General features: G+C 40.2%; 1 protein-coding gene across 4 annotated transcripts in view; it reads left to right on the forward strand.

Moving 5' to 3' along the window:
• Positions 1-21,187, forward strand: part of LOC122539304 (glutamate receptor 2) — a 150,479-nt gene that overhangs the window by 59,944 nt on the left and 69,348 nt on the right. For all 4 annotated transcript variants that reach the window (XM_043673999.1, XM_043673998.1, XM_043674000.1 and 1 more), the window contains exon 6: positions 10,330-10,491. In XM_043673999.1, the coding sequence (XP_043529934.1) occupies positions 10,330-10,491 (162 nt within the window). The remainder of the gene's footprint in view (positions 1-10,329; positions 10,492-21,187) is intronic.

Genomic DNA, 21,187 nt, shown 5'->3' on the forward strand with positions numbered 1-21,187 from the left:
CTAAACTGCCCCCACCCCCAACACCTCCCCCGCCCACCTCCTAACCCCATACACACCCACCCCCTCTCTGGGGGCAGCTGGACTGGACACTAACAGAAAGGCTGCTGCAGCTGCCTTTGTGGGGTAAGTCTCCACATAGCACACACAGACACACATACACACGCACACAACGTTTTACTGCAACTTTTTGACAGGCTCCACCTCTGCCCTGTACAGGACAATGTTGGAAAGATTATGTGGGGAAGGGGGGTTTAGGGTACACCCCTGTGTAGAACTCCAGGGAAAGTGTAGGGGGAGAGAGAGGGCGGGCAGTCAGTCATTTGGAGACGGTGCCTGTTTAATCACTGTAACAAAAGATGTGATCACTGTTGGAAACACCTCTTTGATGTAATGTTTGCATTGGAACATCGAGATCTCCTTCGGATAATCCGATTTTCGAATAATTGGTATTCCGATAAATGGGGCGTCATGGTGGCACAGTGGTTAGCACTGCTGCCTCACAGCGCCAGAGATCCGGGTTCAATTCCTGCCTCGGGTAACTGTCTCTGTGGAGTTTGCACATTCTCCCCGTGTCTGCGTGGGTTTCCTCCGGTTTCCTCCCACAATCCAAAAATGTGCAGGTTAGGTGAATTGGCCATGATAAATTGCCTGTAGTGTTAGGTGAAGGGGTAAATGTCGTGGAATGGGTCTGGGTGGGTTGCTCTTCGGAGGGTCGGTGTGGACTTGTTGGGCCGAAGGGCCTGTTTCCAAACTGTAAATAATGTAATGTAATCTACTCTAAAGAGGTTCCTCTCTACTCCAGGCAGTCCCTTTCTCATTCTGTAATTTAAAATAAATCAACATAACAACAGAAATACTTACAAGTTTAAAACTTGAAGTCCTTCAAACAAACACAAATCCTAGGTGCACTTTTTCAATATTCAAAAATCCTAAACAACTGACATGAACATGCACATAAATCACACACCTTAATTCCCAACATATTTATTTAAACAAGGGAACTCATTTGTTATTGGGATTGATATACTTCAAATGTTATCATTCTGAATTAGAGTTTGAATATAAAAGCTAACATATTACAAAAAAGTTGCTGGGCTTTTCTCTTCAAATTTTCTTTTTCATCCTGGGTCTTAGTTCAACTCCATCAGAGTTACAGTGTGATACTTTGAAGTCCAACGGTTTATTGAGAGCTGTGTTGCTATTGTAACCTTTCTGTTGTGTGCTTCCAAACTTTAATATGGAAATGGCCTTGTCCCTGGATAAGCAATGAGGTTGGCAATGGGCTAACATGCTATGGGACACATTACTGAAGCAGACATTTGGAAAGTTCAGTTTATCATTTAGTTTTTTTCTAGCTGATGACTTCATTGACTATGTTTAAAACAAAATAAAAATGTTTATGGTGAGGTTATTGTAGAATATTTAAGATTTCAAGTTTAGTTATGGACAGCGCTGAAGGAATCATACCTCATAGCATATCTATGTACTGATGCTGGTTCAAGGAATAGCGAATCAGATTAGCTTAGATTAGATTTCCTACGGTGTGGAAACAGGCCCTTCGGCCCAACAAGTCCACACCGACACTCCGAGCAGCAACCCACCCAGTCCCATTCCCCTCTGTCTAATGGACCTAACACTATGGGCAATTTAGCATGGCCAACTCACCTGACCTGCACATCTTTGGACTGTGGGAGGAAACCGGAGAACCCAGAGGATACCCACGCAGACACAGGGAGAATGCACAAACTCCACACAGGCAGTCACCCGAGACTGGAATCGAACCTGGGACCTTGGTGCTGTGAGGCAGCAGTGCTAACATCAATTTGAAAGAATTAATTCTTCGGCATAAAGGGCTGATTAGGTTCTGGGCACCACTTTGCTATACTTTTTGGACAAGGTTCTGAAATAGATAGCACCCAGTTTTACCAGAATACTGTATTGAGAGAAGAGGCTGGGAAACTTCAAGCTGATAGAAAAGGGTAAATCTTCCATCACTTCCCATATGTTGTAGTGGTACTCATTATCCTTTATTAAGCCTCCATAGAACAATTGCCAGCTGAGACTTTGTGAAAGTCCTGTTGAGAATGCTTGAAAGACTCCTAACATTCATCAAATAATGGTAATTAATCCTACAAGAATCAAAAATTGAAAATTGACTTTCTACCTATACTGGGAGCTGAAGATAGAGATAACAGACCTAGTCATTGTACTATTCATCATTAATTTTGTTCTTAAAATTGCATGTACGGAATTGTTCTGATCTTATTGCGTAGCACGGTATTAGCGTTCGTACTGCTGCAACCCTTTTCACATAACTGATAGCCCACATTTTCTTGCACATATCGCTCTCTATACCCTTGTGGGTATTACAAACTCTTAAAGTAGATACAAATCTCTTGAAGGGTGGAGAAAGTCTTCAGAATTATCAATCTGCAAAGTGATTTAAGTCCGAGCCCTTTAAAGATTAATAGAAAGGCTGCCTGCGTCAGTGAGACCTCTTAAAAAACAGAAGCTATGAAGTTGCTTGAATTCCCAACCCTATAAATCTTTTTGTGGATGCTGCAAAGCTTAATGGGAACATAATTGTGAGGAGGATGCAAAAAGGCTTTTCAGGGATTTAGACAGACTGAGTGAGTGGGCAAGTGCATGCCAGATGGAAGATAATCTGGATAGGTGTGAAGTTGGTAGGAGGAAGAGAAATGCAGAGTATTTCTTGAAGAATAAGGGACTGGAAAGTGATGATGTCCATGTTCTGAAATGACATGTTAGCTTTTAACACAAGAAGATTTGAGTACAGGAGCAAAGAAGTCTTGCTCCAGTTGTGGAGAACACAGGTGAGATCTGCACCTAGAGTATTGTGTGCAATTTTGTTCCCTTGTATGAAGGAGTGCAATGGAGGGCAATCAGACTGATTCTCCAGTCGAGAGTGTAGTGCTGGAAAAGCACAGCAGGTCAGGCAGCATCTGAAAAGCAGGAGAATTGATGTTTTGGGCAAGAGCCGTTCATCAGGAATGATTCTGTAGCTGATGGGACTGTCCTGAGGAAAGATTGAGAACACTAGGTGTTTAGAATTTTGGAGTTTAGAAGAGTGAGCATTGATCTCATCGAAACATACAAAATGCTTAAAGGGCTAGACAGGGCCGATGCAAAAAAGATGTTTCTCCTCGATGTGGAGACAATCTCAGAATAAAAGACAAGCTATTTAAGATTGAGATGTGACATAACATCTTCATTCGGAGGGCAGTGAATCTGGATTTTTATGCCTCAGTTGATGGCATAACCTTCATCAGAAAGTTCAAAACAGAGATGAGTAGATTTCTAGTTACTATTGACATCAAATAATGTGCAGATAACATGGGAATATGGCATTGAGGTCAGATATCATTCATGATTTATGGGCGGCACGGTGGCACTGCTGCCTCACAATGCCAGAGACCTGGGTTCAATTCCTGCCTCAGGCGACTGTGTGGAGTTTGCACATTTAAAGAGAATGCAACTTTAAAAAAAGGGTTTTGTGATTTACACATGAAAGAAGTGAAACTATCACTGTATTCTAACAGATGAAAGGCTTAACAGACAATCAATTTTTCAATGTATAATTACAGTTACATTACACTGTAAATTTTTGCTATAAATTCTGTGTTACGATCGAGCCCTCCACAATCACCAGATGAAGGAGCATCGCTCCAAAAGCTAGTGTGCTTCCAATTAAACCTGTTGGACTGTAACCTGGTGTTGTGTGATTTTTAACTTTTTACAAATTGATGATAGATATAGAATATAACAGAAAAAAGCTGTGAGTAGTTCACAATCTTGGATTAAAGAAGACAATGGGCCACATATTAGTGTGGACAATAGGGATCTCACCCATGGGCAGATGAGCCAGGGAGAGCCCTACACTGTCATTTCTCAGGAGGAGCTCCTGAATTCAGAGCCCGTTAGTTACTGAAGGAGATCTTGCCCTGCCTTCCCTATAGTCAAGATCACACTGGTGGAAGTCCTGCCCCGTGGAAGCTTTTGGGCAGATGTCAGGAACTGTGCATTCCCAGGCAAAACCAGCAGGAGTGTTAGGAACTGTGCATACCAGGTAACACCAGCAGGAGTGTCAGGAACTGTGCGTACCAGGTAACACCAGCCGGAGTGCACTCACCAGAAACCCAGAGTGATGAAGAGATGCTGAGAGGGGAGTCATGGATATGGGTTGTGGGAAAAATGGCAGTGACAGTAAGGACAAGGGTGTGCTCCTTCCCCTCCCCAATTCCTAATGACAGATCCCTTCCAGGTTTTGACTGCTTTTGATTGAGGGATTCCTCACTGTGGAGCCCACGACGCTTAGTGGATCATGACTCCCCCACTTCCTGCTGTTGAATAGCAGGATGAGGCCTTTCAGTGGAAACTAATTGTCATCTTAAAGGCCTTGATTGGCAGTAAGGTGGAAATGCATCCAGGAGCCTTTCCACTGGGGACTTCAGAGCAGAGGCAGCAAGGTCCCCATGGACCAGCTCTGCCCAATTAAAGGACCCCGCTCCCCCCCGCCCCCGACCTGAACACAGTCAAATGCTGCTTTGATGTCAGCACAGTCACTCTTACCTCATCTCTTTTGTCCATGATTGGACTGGGCTGTAATGTGGTGCAGAATGAAGTGGTTTCAGTGGAACCTGCATCTGGAGCAGGTTATTCCTGAGTAAATGTTGTGAAGCTGTGAAGGTAACATTTTCCATCACGTTGCTATGGTTGAGAGAGAGCACAAATAATTATCCCTAATTGGGGCCATAATGACTTAAAAAGTCAGGCATCCAATTGAAATGTCAGTCTCTAATTTGAAATATGCCCACACAGCTCCCTGCTGTTTTCTAGGCCTCCATTGCATTTCCACTCTCACCACCACTCCAGAACCAGTACTATCCTGCCCTTGTTTTTTATTTCATGTTAGTTAACATTTAAATTCCACACATTACCAAGATGGGAGTTGGACTCGTGTTTTGAGAGCATTCACCCAGCCCTCTGAATTATCGGCCCAGTAACATCTCCACTATGTCATCATGACTGTACAGCTGCATAGTCCAACCCACCAGGTGCCTGAGTTTAGATATCTCACAGTGTTGTGACACATGTACATGATTTTACCTTTCACCTCAGCTATCTTAATAAAAGAGAAGTACAGCTGAGCTAAAGATACTGTCTGACAACAAATAATTTAGAAAGTGCAAGTGGTTGAGATATTTAATTGTCAATTAAAATTAAGAAAGAAAACGATAGCATATTGCTTCTTCAAATTGTGGACAAAGTAATTGTGTTTTTTTATTTAAAACAAACACATTCAATACTTTCAAAATCATCTCTTATACATAAGTGTATATTTCAAATCCACAAAATGTGGTAGTACATTCAGTATTTTGGCATTAATGTAATTTTGAGACTGTGAAATCAACTCTGCCTGGATCAGAACACTAACTGAATGTTTTTTCCAATCTTGAAATACCTCTGTGATTGTCGGGAGTGACCTTTAGCTTTTTGTTAGTTAACATGAGTTGTTATTTAAAATGTCAGCTAGAAAAAAAAATAGTGAGAATAGCTGCTGTTTAAAAAGAAAATAAACATTCAATGTGTGTTTTTCATTTGTAGTGATCCTTCATATTTCAAAGTTCTGTGCTTTGTTACTGAGTCAAAATGGTTTTTTAAAAGAGGATGCCAGTTATTGAACTGATGACTGAAATTTACATACAGTTAATAGTTCTTTCCCTCAGAGATTTGTTGTAGCTATATGTCTTGAAGCACAGGATGTATTCAAGTAGTTATTTTTGTATTCAGTTAAATGTAGTTAAGAGAAGACTCAACAACAGCACTTTGCTGAATAATGAACATTAGTTGAGTAATAATAAAAGATGGAAAAGGAAGGAAAATAAAAGACTGAACTCTGAACATTTATTCAGTAATAAATGAAGATGAAAAAGGAAAGAAAAGAAAACAATGAGCCTCTTGCCTTCCCGCACATTGGGGACCCCTCAATCGAGGCTGATCTGGAGGCTCAGGTTTGTACTTTGCATCGTTCATGATCCCGGACCGAGTTGAAGTTCAGCAACTTGGAATGAAACTCTCTCTCTTATACAGTGTAACAAACAGCTAGTACAGAAAAGCAAATACAAAAAACAAGCCATCTTCGGCATGTACAGGAATGCTCACAGACTCATTCAAGGTCATGCGGCTGTCGAATATCATCAACAATGTTCGCCCTTCAGCCCATCCTATATAATCCATCCTGATGACATTTGACAGCGCATGTTACAACTGCAGATACAGACGCAAATCAATGACAGTCATGTGAAAATGTATAATATGAGTATGTAACCTAAACTACAATGCAAATAACTAGCATTAATACAAACAATATAACAGTAGGATGTATCATCAAATTAATGATCACAGTGGCCTTTGGGGACTAACCCTTAAACATATCCCACGTCTAATGTCTGGTCAAAGCCGTGATGGAACCAGCAGGTTATGCCATGTGCATGTCTGCACTGATGGGATCAAAATTGAGAGGAGATTACAGAGGATTAACGTTTTCATGCTTACGCTAATGGCAGTAATATCCTTAATTACAATGGCCGCGCAAGTGCGTCACATATACACACAACTTAATCTATTCCAGCTCCTGTCCTGGCGTCAAGGATCCCGTTCCTGATGATGGCCCCCAAAACCAGCAAGAGGGAGAGAGGGAAAAAAGGGAGTGTACAAGACTAGCTGGCTGATAGCTGATTTTACATTTTTTCATTAATGTATTTCCATAACTTGCTCTTAAATGCAGTATATTCCAGATTCAGGTTCCTTAATTTGTGTTATTTTTACTCCTCCAGTTCCCTAACCCCAGATCACTTCACCCAATAACAGCAAAATATCGTCATACATGGACTCAAAGTTTCTCCAGTTCTCTTCATCTGTATCCGACTTGAGGATACGTCTTCAATACTTCCTTGCCAATTGTATGAATGATCATATCATTGAGTGGTATCTATTTCCACAATCAAGTTCCCCCTTTTGAGCTACTTTTGACATGATATCAAACAATGTAGCTCTAACATGCATCAGACTTTACCTTCAACTTGTGTTTCCTGCCTGTTATTTTCCCTACAGTTCCCTTACCATAGACTCCTACACTACTTGGGTCTTAGCTCAGCCTCGTTTCACATACAATAACTGTCCTAACACATTACAATTCCACCTAGGAAAACTCAGGATGGGGTATCTGTATATAATCCTTTCACTCAGTCCATTATTACTCCTTCCAGAATCCATATTCTATCATTTCTGTAACATTTTGACACATACTTCTTATTTTGATTCCAATTCTTCTTAAACCACTTTCACTAGTACTGCTTTCACTGTTTTAAAGTCAGTTTCTCTATGGATTTTGTGTCGGCGTATTATCATTTAAAATATGTATGTATGCTCTTCCAAGCCACACTAATCTTTGTCAAGTTCTTCAGTGAATGTTTTTGTACTGTCTCAAGTCTGTTACCTCAGAGGAGGCAGCGTTCACTTTTGCACACTTACATCAGTGTCCCAAGATCAAGTCACGCATTCCTGATTCGCACATGATCTTATCAAATGACCTATGAGGTTTTACTTATCTCGTCAAGATGGCCCCGATGCCTTGGGTAGTGGCTTGATCACAATTCAATCTTTCTTAAAAAGGAAGACAAGGACACGAACATCACCAAGGGAAAACTATTATTGTGGTGCTCTCATCTAAACCTCCTGTTCACTAAAATGCATTTTAATCTCAATTGCCATTTCAACCCATTATTCTAATTTTCTTTGTCTTCTGCCATCAACCTCCACCCCTATTACTTTATCTCATCCAATTTTGCAGCTTTACTAATACCAACCATATCTAATTCCAGAGGTCTGTAGAGATTTGTAGTCCATGGACCATAATCTTATAATATTTTAAAACAGAAGTCAAACATTTCTGTTTGATTCAGGCACAGTGTACTCTTTTTTGAAGATGACCCACATTTTTATTTTGTTATTTGATAACTCATTCTAGATATTTGATATATCTCTATGAACATTTGTCCAAATTCAATATTGCATTTATTCGCTCAAAGTCACTAACTATTTTTATGCATTGGAACCACTGAGACTGTGTGCATGCACTTTATCATTTCCCAGAGTCCCTTCAAATTTTCAGGTAACTATTCCATTTAAATGTTTTAGAATACCAGGGCATGTGAGTCTTAACATAGTTTTAGTCATGATTTGCTTAAGTATATCCAGGCTTAGTGGTTTCAAGCTTCCTGATGCTTACTACAATTAATATTTCCACAGTACTTCCGCAATACTGAAATGTGTCATTAATGAATAACTTGATGGATTGAGGGTGCTTCATCCATCATTGTGTTGCAATGTTTAAATTCTTCAAAGGGGTTCAGGCTTCAATGTCTCCAATTTCTAAAAAAAACAATCTCCATCCATTCCAGTCAAGCAGAATGGATTAATTAGTATTAATCTACAATGGATTCCAAAAAGAGGGTGGGTTGTAAATTTCTGCACGTAATTATGTCATCCATCTCTCCTCTTCCTTCAAGGAAGGAAAAGCCCGCCCCTTTGTTAAATTTGCCTTTCCTAAACTCCTTGCACACAGGGCGTTGCATTTTAAACAGTCCAACGTCCCTATCACTTGGATATTAACAATGAGTCAATCTTGTCATCCAGAATGAAAGATTCACTCGTGTTAAAACAGTATTTGGAAATTCACTCTGGCCAGAAAATGAAATTCCAAACATGGTAATTTCTGGAGTTACAAGAAGCCCAAGTCCAAACGTGGAGCCAATGCCAATTTTTTTACCAAGCTTTACAAAACAAATTTGTGAAAAAAACATTTCGCAGAGTTTGGCTTTACACAACCACTGATTGTGTCTTAAAGGGACATTGCAATAATCATACTTGTCCTACACTGATACAGGCATGCAACACACTTTCAAATCACCATGCATTCCAAAATACAAACTAACTTCAAAATATCCCCAGATCTTGAGCTCCAGGGAACAAAAACATACAAATGTACAAGACAGCATTTGGAAACCAACAAACAAAAGTGTGTTCAAACTAGACCACAAAACATCAATACTTCTAAAAATTTCAGTGCATTTGCACAGCGTAGAAACCTGACCTCCAGGTCTCTCGTTTTCCAGTTATGACCATCCCCATCCTTTTGGTCGTCCTAATTGTGCTAACATATTAGCTGCAGGCCTGAATCCAGAGTCTGCTGCATTCCACCCTGGAATACGGATGATCTCTAGAGTTTTGTTTGCTTTTCCCTTCTCTGACACATTTTCCCAAATCCCATTGTTGTTGCCAAAAATGTCTTGGGTCACAGGATGTAGCCAAGTGGTTATTTTTGAATTTGGTTAAATGTAGTTAAAGGAAGAATCGACAACAGCAATTTGCTTATATATGAACATAAATTGAGTAATAATAAAAGATGGGAAGGGAAAGAAACATAAAAAACTGAACTCTGAACATTTATTAACTAATAAATGAAGATGAAAAAAGAAAGAAAAGAAAGCAATGAGCCTCACGCCCTCCTGCACATGGGGGACTCCTCAATCGACGGTTGGTTTGTCCATAGCACCATTTGAGATCCTGGTCCGAGATGAAGTCCAGCGACTTAGAACGTTACTCTCTCTCTTCTACAGTGTAACAAATCGCCAGTACAGAAAAGCAAATACAGAATACAAGCCATCTTCGGCATGTACAGGAATGTTCGCAGGACTCATTCAAGGTCATGCAGCTATCATGAATATCATCAACAAGCTTAGCCCTTCAGTCCATATAATTATCTGGATTTGCCTGTTTAGTACAATTCCGAGATGGACTACTTAAGCAGTTGCCTTGAAGTTGCACATTAAGTTAATGGTTAACCATCAATCCAGATTTCAGTTCAGTCTTCAGCAATAACCTGTAAGATCTGATTCAGTCAAAGTGATTTGTCTCTGTAAATTCACAAACATGTTGTCTAACATCTTCCATGGTGAATATTGTATAAAATATCCATGGCCTATTTTGCCTGTTGATGGAGTAAGAAATTAATTTTAAAAACTCATTAACACAATATCTCAGGTGAATAGTAGGACTTGAGTGGCATTTATTGCAAAAGAAATTGGCTTATTTCCAAACTTAACAGCACATCTAAGTACCTCATTGCTACAAACATTTCCATTTTTAAACAAAATCTTTAATTTCAAACATTGTAACAGTGAGCACTTTGTGTTAGAAAGGATGATTCTGCATATTAACAACAGCTGTATTTTTTTTCTGCTGCAGGGATTTACTGATGGAGACTTATCAAAGATTCAATATGGGGGAGCAAACGTGTCTGGATTTCAAATTGTTGATTATGATGATCCAGTTGTTATGAAGTTTATGCAGCGATGGTTAGCACTTGATGAAAAGGAATATCCAGGGGGGAAAACGAGCAAAATTAAGGTAGGTTTGTTATCAGCATTATTCTTGTCAATTAATTCATGAAAATTGAGCTGCCTAATTACAAAGTGGTGCAAAGGGTCTGTAAAGGTGAGTTTGTAAGACAACAGCACTGCAATCAGAATATTAATTTCTGTGAAGACCAGTGAGATCTGGCCAATATCCAGAATCCAGCATGTTACAATATGGCCAATATTCATCTCTCAGCCAGTGTTGCTAGGCAGATTATCTGGTCATGATGTTGCTTTTGTTTCTGGGACCTTGTGGTGCACAAGTTTGCTGCTGTTGTGGCAATGACTGCACATTAAAAATATTTAATTCGGTGCAAGATTCTTTTTCTGTTTTTATTCATTCATGGTATGAGGAAATTGCTGGCTGGGCCAGCCTTTCTGGCCCATTTTTAATTTCCCTTGAGCAGGCTGTGGTAAGCCACCTTCTTAAACTGCTGAAGTCTATGTGATATGGGTGCACCCACAGTATTTCTTAGCTGAAAGGAGGGAGGGAGTAACAGGATATGGCAACAGTGAAGGAATACAGTTTTGTGTTGGGATGGTCCATGGTATCAGTTTATCTTGAGTGTATATACACACAAAAATGATTTGGATGAAAATGTAGAAGGGTGAGTGAGTAAGTTTGCAGATGATACAAAGCTTGGTGGAGTTGTGGATAGTGTAGAAGGTTGTCAAAGGATACAGGTAAATATAGATCAGTTGCAGATATGGGTAGAGAAATGGCAGATGGAGTTTAATCAGGCTAATCTGTGAGATATTGTATGTTTGGGAGATGTTAAGGAAAAGTATACAGTTGTGCAGGATGTACAGAGGGATCTTGGGGTTCAAGTCCATAGCTCCCCGAAAGTGGCCAAGCGAGTAGACAGGGTGGTAAAGAAAGTGTATGGCCTGATTACCTTTACTGGTCTGGGAATTGAGTATAAAAGTCAGGATATCATATTGCAGTTTTATGAGGCTTTGGTTAGGCTACACTTAAAGTATTGCATTCAATTCTGGTTACCACATTATAGGAAGAATGTGGAGGCTTTGGAGAGGGTGCAGAAGAGACTTATTAGAGTGAAGCCTGGATTAGAGTTTTTGAGTTATAAGGAGAGTCTAGAAAAATTCAGGTAGCTTTCTCTGGAGTGGTGGAGGCTGAAGGGAGACTTGATAAAAGTCTATAAAATTATGAGGTGCATAGATAGCACTGACGGTCAGAATTGTTTTTTTCAGAGTTGAGATATCTATAACTAGGGGGCAAGCATTTAAGGTAAAAGGAATAAGTTCAAAGGAGATGTGACAGATAACTATTTTACACAGACAGTGGTAGGAGTCTGGAATGCTCTGCCAGGGAGCTGGAGGTGGAGGCAGATTAAGGGACTTTTAGATAAACACATGAAAATTTGGCACAAATCGTGCTATATAATTCTATGTTCTATGTTCTATGTTTCATTCTCCTCTGCCTTTGAAGAAGAGTGTAATTATGTCTGGACAGTGTTGCTGGGCAGAATTGTTCACACTTTACTTCAGAGCATAAATTGTGCTGGCAATGGCATTGTATGAAAATGCAAAAATGTCTTACTTTTTTTGCTTGCTCCTTAATAATCTTTGATTTGATGTTGCATAAAATGCATTTTTCAAGACCATTTAACTATAGATACTAAGCTGATATAATAGGTCATTCTCCACTTACTGCATTCTTTGAAATGATTTGCCAGTGTACTATGGCCTTTTGTCACACACAACCTGATCTAGAATAGCAAATAAACAGAAAATAGCTCCTAACATGTCAGCGATAGCTGTGCTTGTGTTAAAGCATGGAACAATGGGAAATTCAGGCATGTAAACTTGCCACTACTCTGTGAATAAGTCTGTTGCTACTTTCATCCAAGGAATGAATGGAAAAACGTGTGGATGTAGAGGCTTCCAAAGGGTTGACTGGGGTTAGTACGGTTGACATGCTTTACATAGATTCATGGGTTGTTGAAATCCCTGCTTTGTGGGCGGCACGGTGGCACAGTGGCACAGTGGTTAGCACTGCTGCCTCACAGCGCCAGAGACCCGGGTTCAATTCCCGCCTCAGGTGACTGACTGTCTGGAGTTTGCACATTCTCCCCGTATCTGCATGGGTTTCGTCCGGGTGCTCCGGTTTCCTCCCACAGTCCAAAGATGTGCGGGTTAGGTGAATTGGCCATGCTAAATTGTCCCTAGTGTTAGGTAAAAGGGGTAAATGTAGGGGTATGGGTGGGTTGCGCTTCAGCAGGGCGGTGTGGACTTCTTGGGCCGAAGGGCCTGTTTCCACACACTGTAAGTAATCTAATCTCTGTTCAACACACAAACTTGTGCTAGCTTCCTTGTGCTTCAATAGCCATGTGTCCTTGGTGTAATATGGATATGATATCTTGGGTGTAATATTTTGGGTATTAGGAATTGTTTGCTCTTAAAAATGATTTTTATGTGATGTTACAAGTTTATTACAATAGGATCAAAGTTAACAAATCCTCCCAGGTACTTCTTTAATACTGTCAGGCTTTCCCTGACTAATGATCTTTTGCAACTTTTGTAGTTACTCATCTTCAACAGTTGCTGATTGAAACTGATCACAAAGACTTACATCCAAAGTGTAACAGATCAACATTAAGAGTGTATACAGCTCCATAGTATGAGTATCAATGTGTAGATTAAGAGGCATATCTTGGGACTGAGTCTTACTATTTTTTGGCGAAGTCCAAGTTGTGTCATGATTTCTGTCATGAAGCCTAGGGAGTACATTTGCCATATCTAACCAAACTTGCCTTATTAATTTACTCAAACCCCCCACAGCATCCTTTATATCTGATTCCCAACCATCTTACCATGTGCCATTCCCAGAATAACTTGCCACTCAATGGATATCTCACAAATCATAGCATCCCCTGCACCACTAAAAGGCCATTCTACGTCTAAACAAGCACTGTTAATGCAGAGCTGCCCTGTATGGTAGGGGTATTTGTCCAGGACTTTGATGCCCCACTATGTTGGCACAGACCTGGAGGTTATGTTGACCAAAGTGGTGCAAAGGTAGGATTTCTTAATTCCCAAGCAGTGGAGGCCATAGCACCAGACCATGTCAGCCTGATCCAAGGTTACCACTCAAGTCAGAGCAGCCTCAGCCTATGTGGAGGGATGCACAGCATGGTAGGAGAAAAGTCAATATCTGTCTCCAAGCTGTCAGCATAGATGCCACCATCTTCTCTGTGATACAGCACATTCACTGTTATCTCTACTATTGCACCCAACTTCTACCAAGGTTCATGCTCTATCATTCTCACTTCTGCCTCCAACATATTCATTCATTCTCTGTTACATACCCCAACCCTCAACTCCACTAGAGCCACATGCCCTCTGTGTTGCCAAATCACTTGTTTTTGCACTTCTCTGACAAAAGTCACAGCTGTGCACACACTGTGTATCCATTTACATTTGTCTCTCTCTCATTTCACGATAAAAGCAGCTACTGATAGGCAGAAAGGTTCTAGACATGAGTGGGCAGCCTAACATTTGTTTTCTTACCTCTTATGAGTAAGAATGTCCTATATGGGTGACTCACCATTTCCAAGCACTTGGACTAGTATTGGCAGTTACCCTTCACTTTCTGTGCTGGGTCCCTCTGTCCAACCATCCCCTCATTTGACTGAGGCCTGTTGACAACTATGATAAGCTTCCTTCCTTTATGTATGTACTAAACAGCATGGAAAGACAAAACTAATATGGGCTTCGTATATTTATTTTTTGACACACTTGATCAGTCCATTAACATCTTAGAGTTATAGAGCTTTATAGCATGGAAACAACTCGTCCATGCTGACCAGATATCTTAATTAATCCATCCCCATCTGCCAGCATTTGGCTCATTTCCCTTGAAATACTTCCTCATTATATACACATCCAAATGCTTTTTGAATATTGTAATTGTACCAGCTTCCACCATTTCCTCTGGCAGCTCAATACATGCTCACATCACCCACTGTGTGAAAAGGTGCCCGTTAAGTTTCTTTTAAATTTTTCCTCTCTCACCTTAAACCTATGCCCTCTAGCTTTGGACTCCCCTACTCGAGGGAAAAGACCTAAGCTTTTTACCTTATCCATGCCACTCATGATTTTATAAATCTCTATAAGGTGACCTATCAGCTCCAGTGTACTCAGCCTCTCACTATAGTTCAAACCCTCTAACACTGGCGACATCTTTGTAAAGCTTTCTGAACCCTTTCAGGTTTCATAAAATCCTTCTTACAGAAGGGAGACCAGAATTGCACATAGTATTCCAAAAGTGGTCTAACCAACATCCTGAACAGTTGCAACATGACCTTCCAACTCCTATACTCAAGTTCTGACCAATAAAGCTGAAAATGTGTTGCTGGAAAAGCGCAGCAGATCAGGCAGTATCCAAGGAACAGGAGAATCGACGTTTTGGGCATAAGCCCTTCTTCAGGAAGCCCTGAAGCATGCGGTGTCCTAACAGCACTATTACAATAAGAATTGCTGGTATAGCCCTTGGTACACCAATTAAATGCAGAAATCACCAGTACGTGGATCAACAGTGTACCATAAGGATTCTTTGAAGCTGGCACATGTCAGATGCCAATATCCATAGACATGGTATCGATGTGATCAGTTCCCATGAAGCATACCCTAAGATGCCGGTGTCCAATGTCCAAAATGGAGGTCATTTGGAGTGAGCTGTGAGATGAATTTGCTGGTCAACTATGGATTCCTTGTCGATTTTTCTTGATACCTAGCTTGTTTAGCAATTTTGGTAAGAGAGGAAGCTAAATATTAATGGGCAATTTGACCTGTTAACAAAGCGTTCAATTCAATAACTCCTCCTTAATTGGCAACTTAGCACTACCTAGCAAGAAACTCAATACCATTTGTGAAAAAACATTAAACATGGAGAAAAATGTTCCTGATATGAGACTGATCTCACAAGACTGCGCATTCAATTCTACCTCAAATCTAACCAAAGCCCATGTCACTCAAACCCTTTTTTGGTCCTTGTGCAGGCTGGGTAATCGGCTCAGCATGTCAGACACAATTATCCTGGTATCTGCCTTACGTCTTGCTTCTCAGGTATATCTTTTCTGATTGTTGATTGATTTGATTGCGGTTTGTTCTGGTTGTGGTTCCGTTGTTTATGGTTTGAACCTCATTAATTGTGATTGTATCAATATTTGTGCATATTGACAGTTCTGCCACTACATCACCTTTGGTATCTACAGTGTGGGAGATTTTGGGAAGCAAAGATGTGCTTGTGTGTTTCCTTTGCAGTATGTTGCCATTAGATGATCTTTTTTAGGTTGTTCTATGGGTGATAATTGCTGAGGTATGTGTCTCTCAGGATGTGTGATGGTAAGATGTTAGCATTGGTCTTGTATTGATTTCAGTTTTTAGTGAGTGTCATCTGACCTAGAATATCAAAGTGTAAAAGCTTTTGATCATCTGATACTAATAACAAGCTTAATTATCTGCTGATATTGTCTGCGGCTTGGTTGGTTCTGAACTTCATTGATGTGCTTGCATATGTGCACCTTTTGAACACTTTTATTGATGCAGGTGTGTATTGTTGGATAGTCTTCTGTAGATTAGATTAGACCAGTTACAGTGTGGAAACAGGCCCTTTGGCCCAACAAGTCCACACTGACCCGCAACCCACCCAGACTCATTCCCCTACATTTATCCTTTCCAGCAAACTTCTGTTCTTGTTTCAGATGTATAGCATCCACAGTTCTTTCTGTTTTTACATCAGTTACAGAATTGCTGGTGTGGTATGCTTTACTGACTGGAGCTACAGTACTATTTGCACCTAAAGAATGTTCCTGTCATTTGCCTGCCACTATAATTTCAAACTGTATTTATCCTCATGTAATGATTTAATGCTGTAGCTCCTTCCCCTAAAAAAAATCTTAAAAACTTTATTTGGTAGAGGTGATGACTATTACAGTGAATCTCACTGATAGTTTCTCTTTTCGAAAATTCACAGAAATATGCTTTCTTCGGACAAACTAGTCAATAGACTCTTAGGGTTGCTGACTGTATGTCAGAATCTGTTAATCCTAAATTAATTATTAGCTTGAACTTGTCTTAAGGACGCTTACTCATCTTTTCTGGACCTTTGTGAACACCCATTAAAGAACTGGATACATTGATTCTATGAAGCCATTAATGCCAATGATGATCAAGAGTTTCAGAGTTCCTTTCTCAGGATAATCTATTACTTTGTCTGTTTAAATAAAGAACTGCATACATTGTTTCAATAGTTGTAAAGAGGGAGATCCAGGAATTTATCCCAGTGATGTTGAAGAAACAGCGATGTATTATAAAGTCAGGATGATAAGTGGCTTGGAGAAGACTTTGTAGTTAATGTGTTCACATGTATCTGCTGCCATTGTCCTGCTATCCTGGGTTTGGAAGGTGCTGTCCAAGGATCCTTGACAAACTTTTCCAATTCATCTTGTAGAAGGTACACACTGCTTCTATTGACTTATATCAACAATTTCAAGAAAGTTAACATGTTTCATTAATCTTCAATAAGAATTTTAGGCTGATATATTTGTCTTAAAAAGAAGCAGTTGGCTTGATATTAACTTCTGTGAATGAATGTAGTAAACTGAACTCCATGTCTGCCTGACACTGCAGGGAATAGGCTTGATTGAACTCAGTGCCTCTTCAACATGTTTTTGGTGAATTAATTCCCACTTTTCTACCAGAAGTACAAGAAAAGAAAAAAAGTGCAATGGTCTGCTTGATCATTAAAATTGAACAACAAATCATTGTTTGCTTCGGACCTGTGGGAGCAGGTAAGTGTCACCAATTAGATGTTGGTACAGCCCAGGGCAGATAATTCTGAAGGTTTTTTTATGCAATTCAGACATTAAATCTTGCTCTCAAAGCTCACAAGGAGACAAAAAAACATCTTAACATCATCAGGTTTTTCTGACATTGGCTTCTATTCCCAATGGGGATGCCACTTTTTTTTTTACTGCAGGGACCTTAGGTTAAAATAATAAAATAGCAGAGGTTTTCATAAGATATTCGGAAATTAATTCCAAGCAGTCTGTACTAAGTCAGATAATCCAGTTGAATTGTTGATGCTGATGATTCAGATCAGCTTTAAAAAATTCAGCAATATTGCTTAAAAGATGAAATTGCAGAACAAATCAAATATTGTGTGTGTGTTATATGCAAATTTATAGACAACGTTACAGGGTATGACAGATATTATTTAAAAAACGCCACCTTGCCAATACTTTATTATCAGTTTGCAGCCTAATTTGTGTATTGGTTGCATATGAACAAAGATATTTGTCTAAACGATCTGCATAGTTAAAAGATTACAAAGTTTACAAATGTAAATTGCTGTTAATTAGACATTGCTGAGCAGTCTTATCAACAAAATTTAAAATAAACTGAGGAGGTGGAAAGAACTGCTTCTGCAGAAAGTGAGAAGCTGCTAATTCAAAGTTACAAATAATTCTGAGACTGAGTTTTTGACCAAAGTTGGTAATGTCAAGTATTACTTGCATAAATCTAATTTCCTTTTTCCCAAAGAAAACTTTGTAAGTTGTTTCAGTCCAAACGTGAAAAGCGACAGTTTGACAACTGCTTCCAGATTACATTGAGATTTGAGTTGTTTCTCCTAGCCTTACCATAACCATATGTAAAACTGAACTGACTAAATATTTGAAATGCGTTCCTAAGTAGTTAGTTGAGTTGGTGATATGCTTCGCCCTGATTTACCTGAAGTAAGGTAAACAATTAATCTCAAGGGCATGTAAAGCCATACTTACAGAGACATTTAAATACAGAACGGCTCTTAGAACCTAATCTACCTTACAATGAATCCATGGCTCATCCATTTAGTTGCTTTGATTCCTTATATTGATATACTAACCTAACCAAATTTGCAGCCTCACAGCACCAGTGACCCAGGTTCAATTCCAGCCTTGGGCGACTGTGTGTGTGGAGTTTGCACATTCTCCCTGTGTCTGTTTGGGTTTCCTCCGGGTGCTCCTGTTTCCTCCCACAATCCAAATGTTGTGCAGGTCAAGTGGATTGGCCATGCTAAATTGTCCCATAGTGTTAGGTGCATTAGTCAGAGGGAAGTGGGTGGGTTACTCCTCAGAGGGTTGGTGTGGACTTGTTGGGCCGAAGGGCCTGTTTCTACACTGTAGGGAACCTAATCGAATCTAATCTAAAATATGATCATGTTTCATGTCCTGTACTGCAGCAGGCTCATAATTAGAAAGCTGAAGGTTTTCATAATTTATTAAAGTTAACTGCAGAGCTCATATCCCTTGAGTCGATTGAATGACTCATTCCATCAACAAAATCCACGTAAAGATGACTTTCATGAAACAAATTGTTTCTAAAATTTTCACCCACCTATTTGAGTAACTAGTGATATGAATCATGCATGTCACTGACCCCTTCAAAGATATCTGTGCATCCAAAAGACACTACCCATATTTGGCCTTTCATTTTTGGAAAGGAGAAGTATGCTGTGATCCTGTTGCAATGAAGTTCCTTCACAGAATTTTTCTTTTTTTGTTCATGCTGCTGGCTGGGTCAGCATTTATTGCCCATCCCTAATTGCCCTTGAGCAGGCAGTGGTGGTATTCTGACTTCCTGAATTGCTGCAGTTCCCTGGGGTATAGGGCTACTCACAGTGCTATTAGGGAGGGAATTCCAAGATTTTGAGCCAACAACAATGAAGAAACAGCACTACAGTTCCACATCAGGATGGCATGGGACTTGGAGGGGAACTTACAGCACCCCTTTAGTCCAATTGGACTATGGTAACTTTACCTTTATTTGACAATACCTAAAGTTTTCTCATGATTAATTTAGCTTCACAGCAAATTAGTTGACTTGCAAAAGTGTCAATTGTGATCCAATTGTTAAAAAAGTGTTACTTTTTCAGACATCTAATTTGAGTTCTTTTTTGGGGCATGTTTACTTAGATTACTTACAGTGTGGAAGCAGGCCCTTCGGCCTAACTAGTCCACACCGACCCTCCAAAGAGCAACCCACCCAGACCCATTCCCCTACATTTACCCCTTCATCTAACACTACAGGCAATTTAGCATGGCCAATTCACCTAACCTGCACATTTTTGGACTGTGGGAGGAAACTGGAGCACCCAGAGAAAACCCACGCAGACACGGGGAGAATATGCAAACTCCACACAGACAGTTGCCTGGGGCGGGAATTAAACCTGGGTCTCTGGTGTTGTGAGGCAGCAGTGCTAACCACTGTGCCACCATACCGCCTGTTATGAGCTGGATGGAAGATAGGACAATGAACAAAAGAAGATCAAAGAACAATACAGCACAGGAACAAGCCCTTCAGCCCTCCAATGTGCTGACACATTTTGTCCTTCTATACTAAAAATGTCTTCATTTCCAGGATCCGCATCCCTCTATTCTCTTCCTATTCACGAATTTGTCCAGGTGCCTCTTGAATGTTGCGATTGTATTTCTTCCACCACTTCCTCTGGCAAAGTGTTCCAGGCACTCACCACTTTTTGTCGGAAAGATTTGCCACATTCATTTCTTTTAAATGTGTCAACCCAGCCCTTCCCCAATATTGAACCTCTGTCCCTTAGTAATTGACCCCTCTAACCCTGGAAAAAGCATCATATTGTCCACAGTCTCCATGCCATTCACAATCTTATAAATTTCTATCAGGTCATCCCTCAATGTCTTATGCTCCAGTGGAAACAAACCCAGTTGATCCAACCTTCCTTCATAGTGAGAAATCCCCCATACCAGGTAACAACCTGGCAAATTTTTCCGCACCCTCTCCAAAGCATCCATATCCTTCCGGTACTGTACACAATGGCCTAACTAAAGTCTATAAAGCTGCAGTATAACTTGTCTATCCTTATGCTCAATGCCCTTTCCAATGAAAGCCAGCATGCCATATGCCTTTTTTTACTACCTTGCCTCCCTGCACTGCCATCTTCAGTGATCTGTGGAGCTACACACTCAGATCTTTCTGCATATCAATACTCCTAAGAGTTCTGCCATTCACTGTATAATTTTAACGTGTATTTGAGCTTCCAAAATGCATCACCTCACATTTATCTGGATTAAACTCTATCTGCCATTTTTCTGCCTGTGCCTCCAACTGATTTACATTCTGCTGTATCTTCTGACAATCCTCCTCACCATCCACAACTCAACCAATCTTTGTATTGTATGCAAATATACTAATATACCAGCTACATTTTCCTCCAAATTATTTGTGTAGTTCACAAACATCAGAGGTCTCAGCACTGATCCCTGTGATTAATCATAGTAAGGAGATAGTAAGGATCCAGGAGCTTAAAGTCAGAATTGATAAAAAGCGGAGTTGGAAAGGCACAGCAGGTCGGCAGCTTCGGAGGAGCAGGAAAGCTGACATTTCGGGATAGGATGAAGGTCTCAACTCAATACATCAACTCTGCTGCTCCTCTGATGCTGCCTGACCTGCTGTGCCTTTCCAGCTCAGCATTAGTCAGAACCCTCCATTATGAAAAACATACTTCCACTGCTACCCTCTGACTCCTATGACTAAGCCAGCTCTGTATCCATCTTGCCAGCTTAATGCTGATATGATGTGACTCCACCTTTTGTACCAGTCTGCTGTGAAGATAGAACATAGAACATAGAACATATAACAGTACAGCA

This window comes from Chiloscyllium plagiosum, chromosome 32 (genome assembly GCF_004010195.1).
Source record: "Chiloscyllium plagiosum isolate BGI_BamShark_2017 chromosome 32, ASM401019v2, whole genome shotgun sequence".
NCBI classification, from domain to species: Eukaryota; Metazoa; Chordata; class Chondrichthyes; order Orectolobiformes; family Hemiscylliidae; genus Chiloscyllium; species Chiloscyllium plagiosum.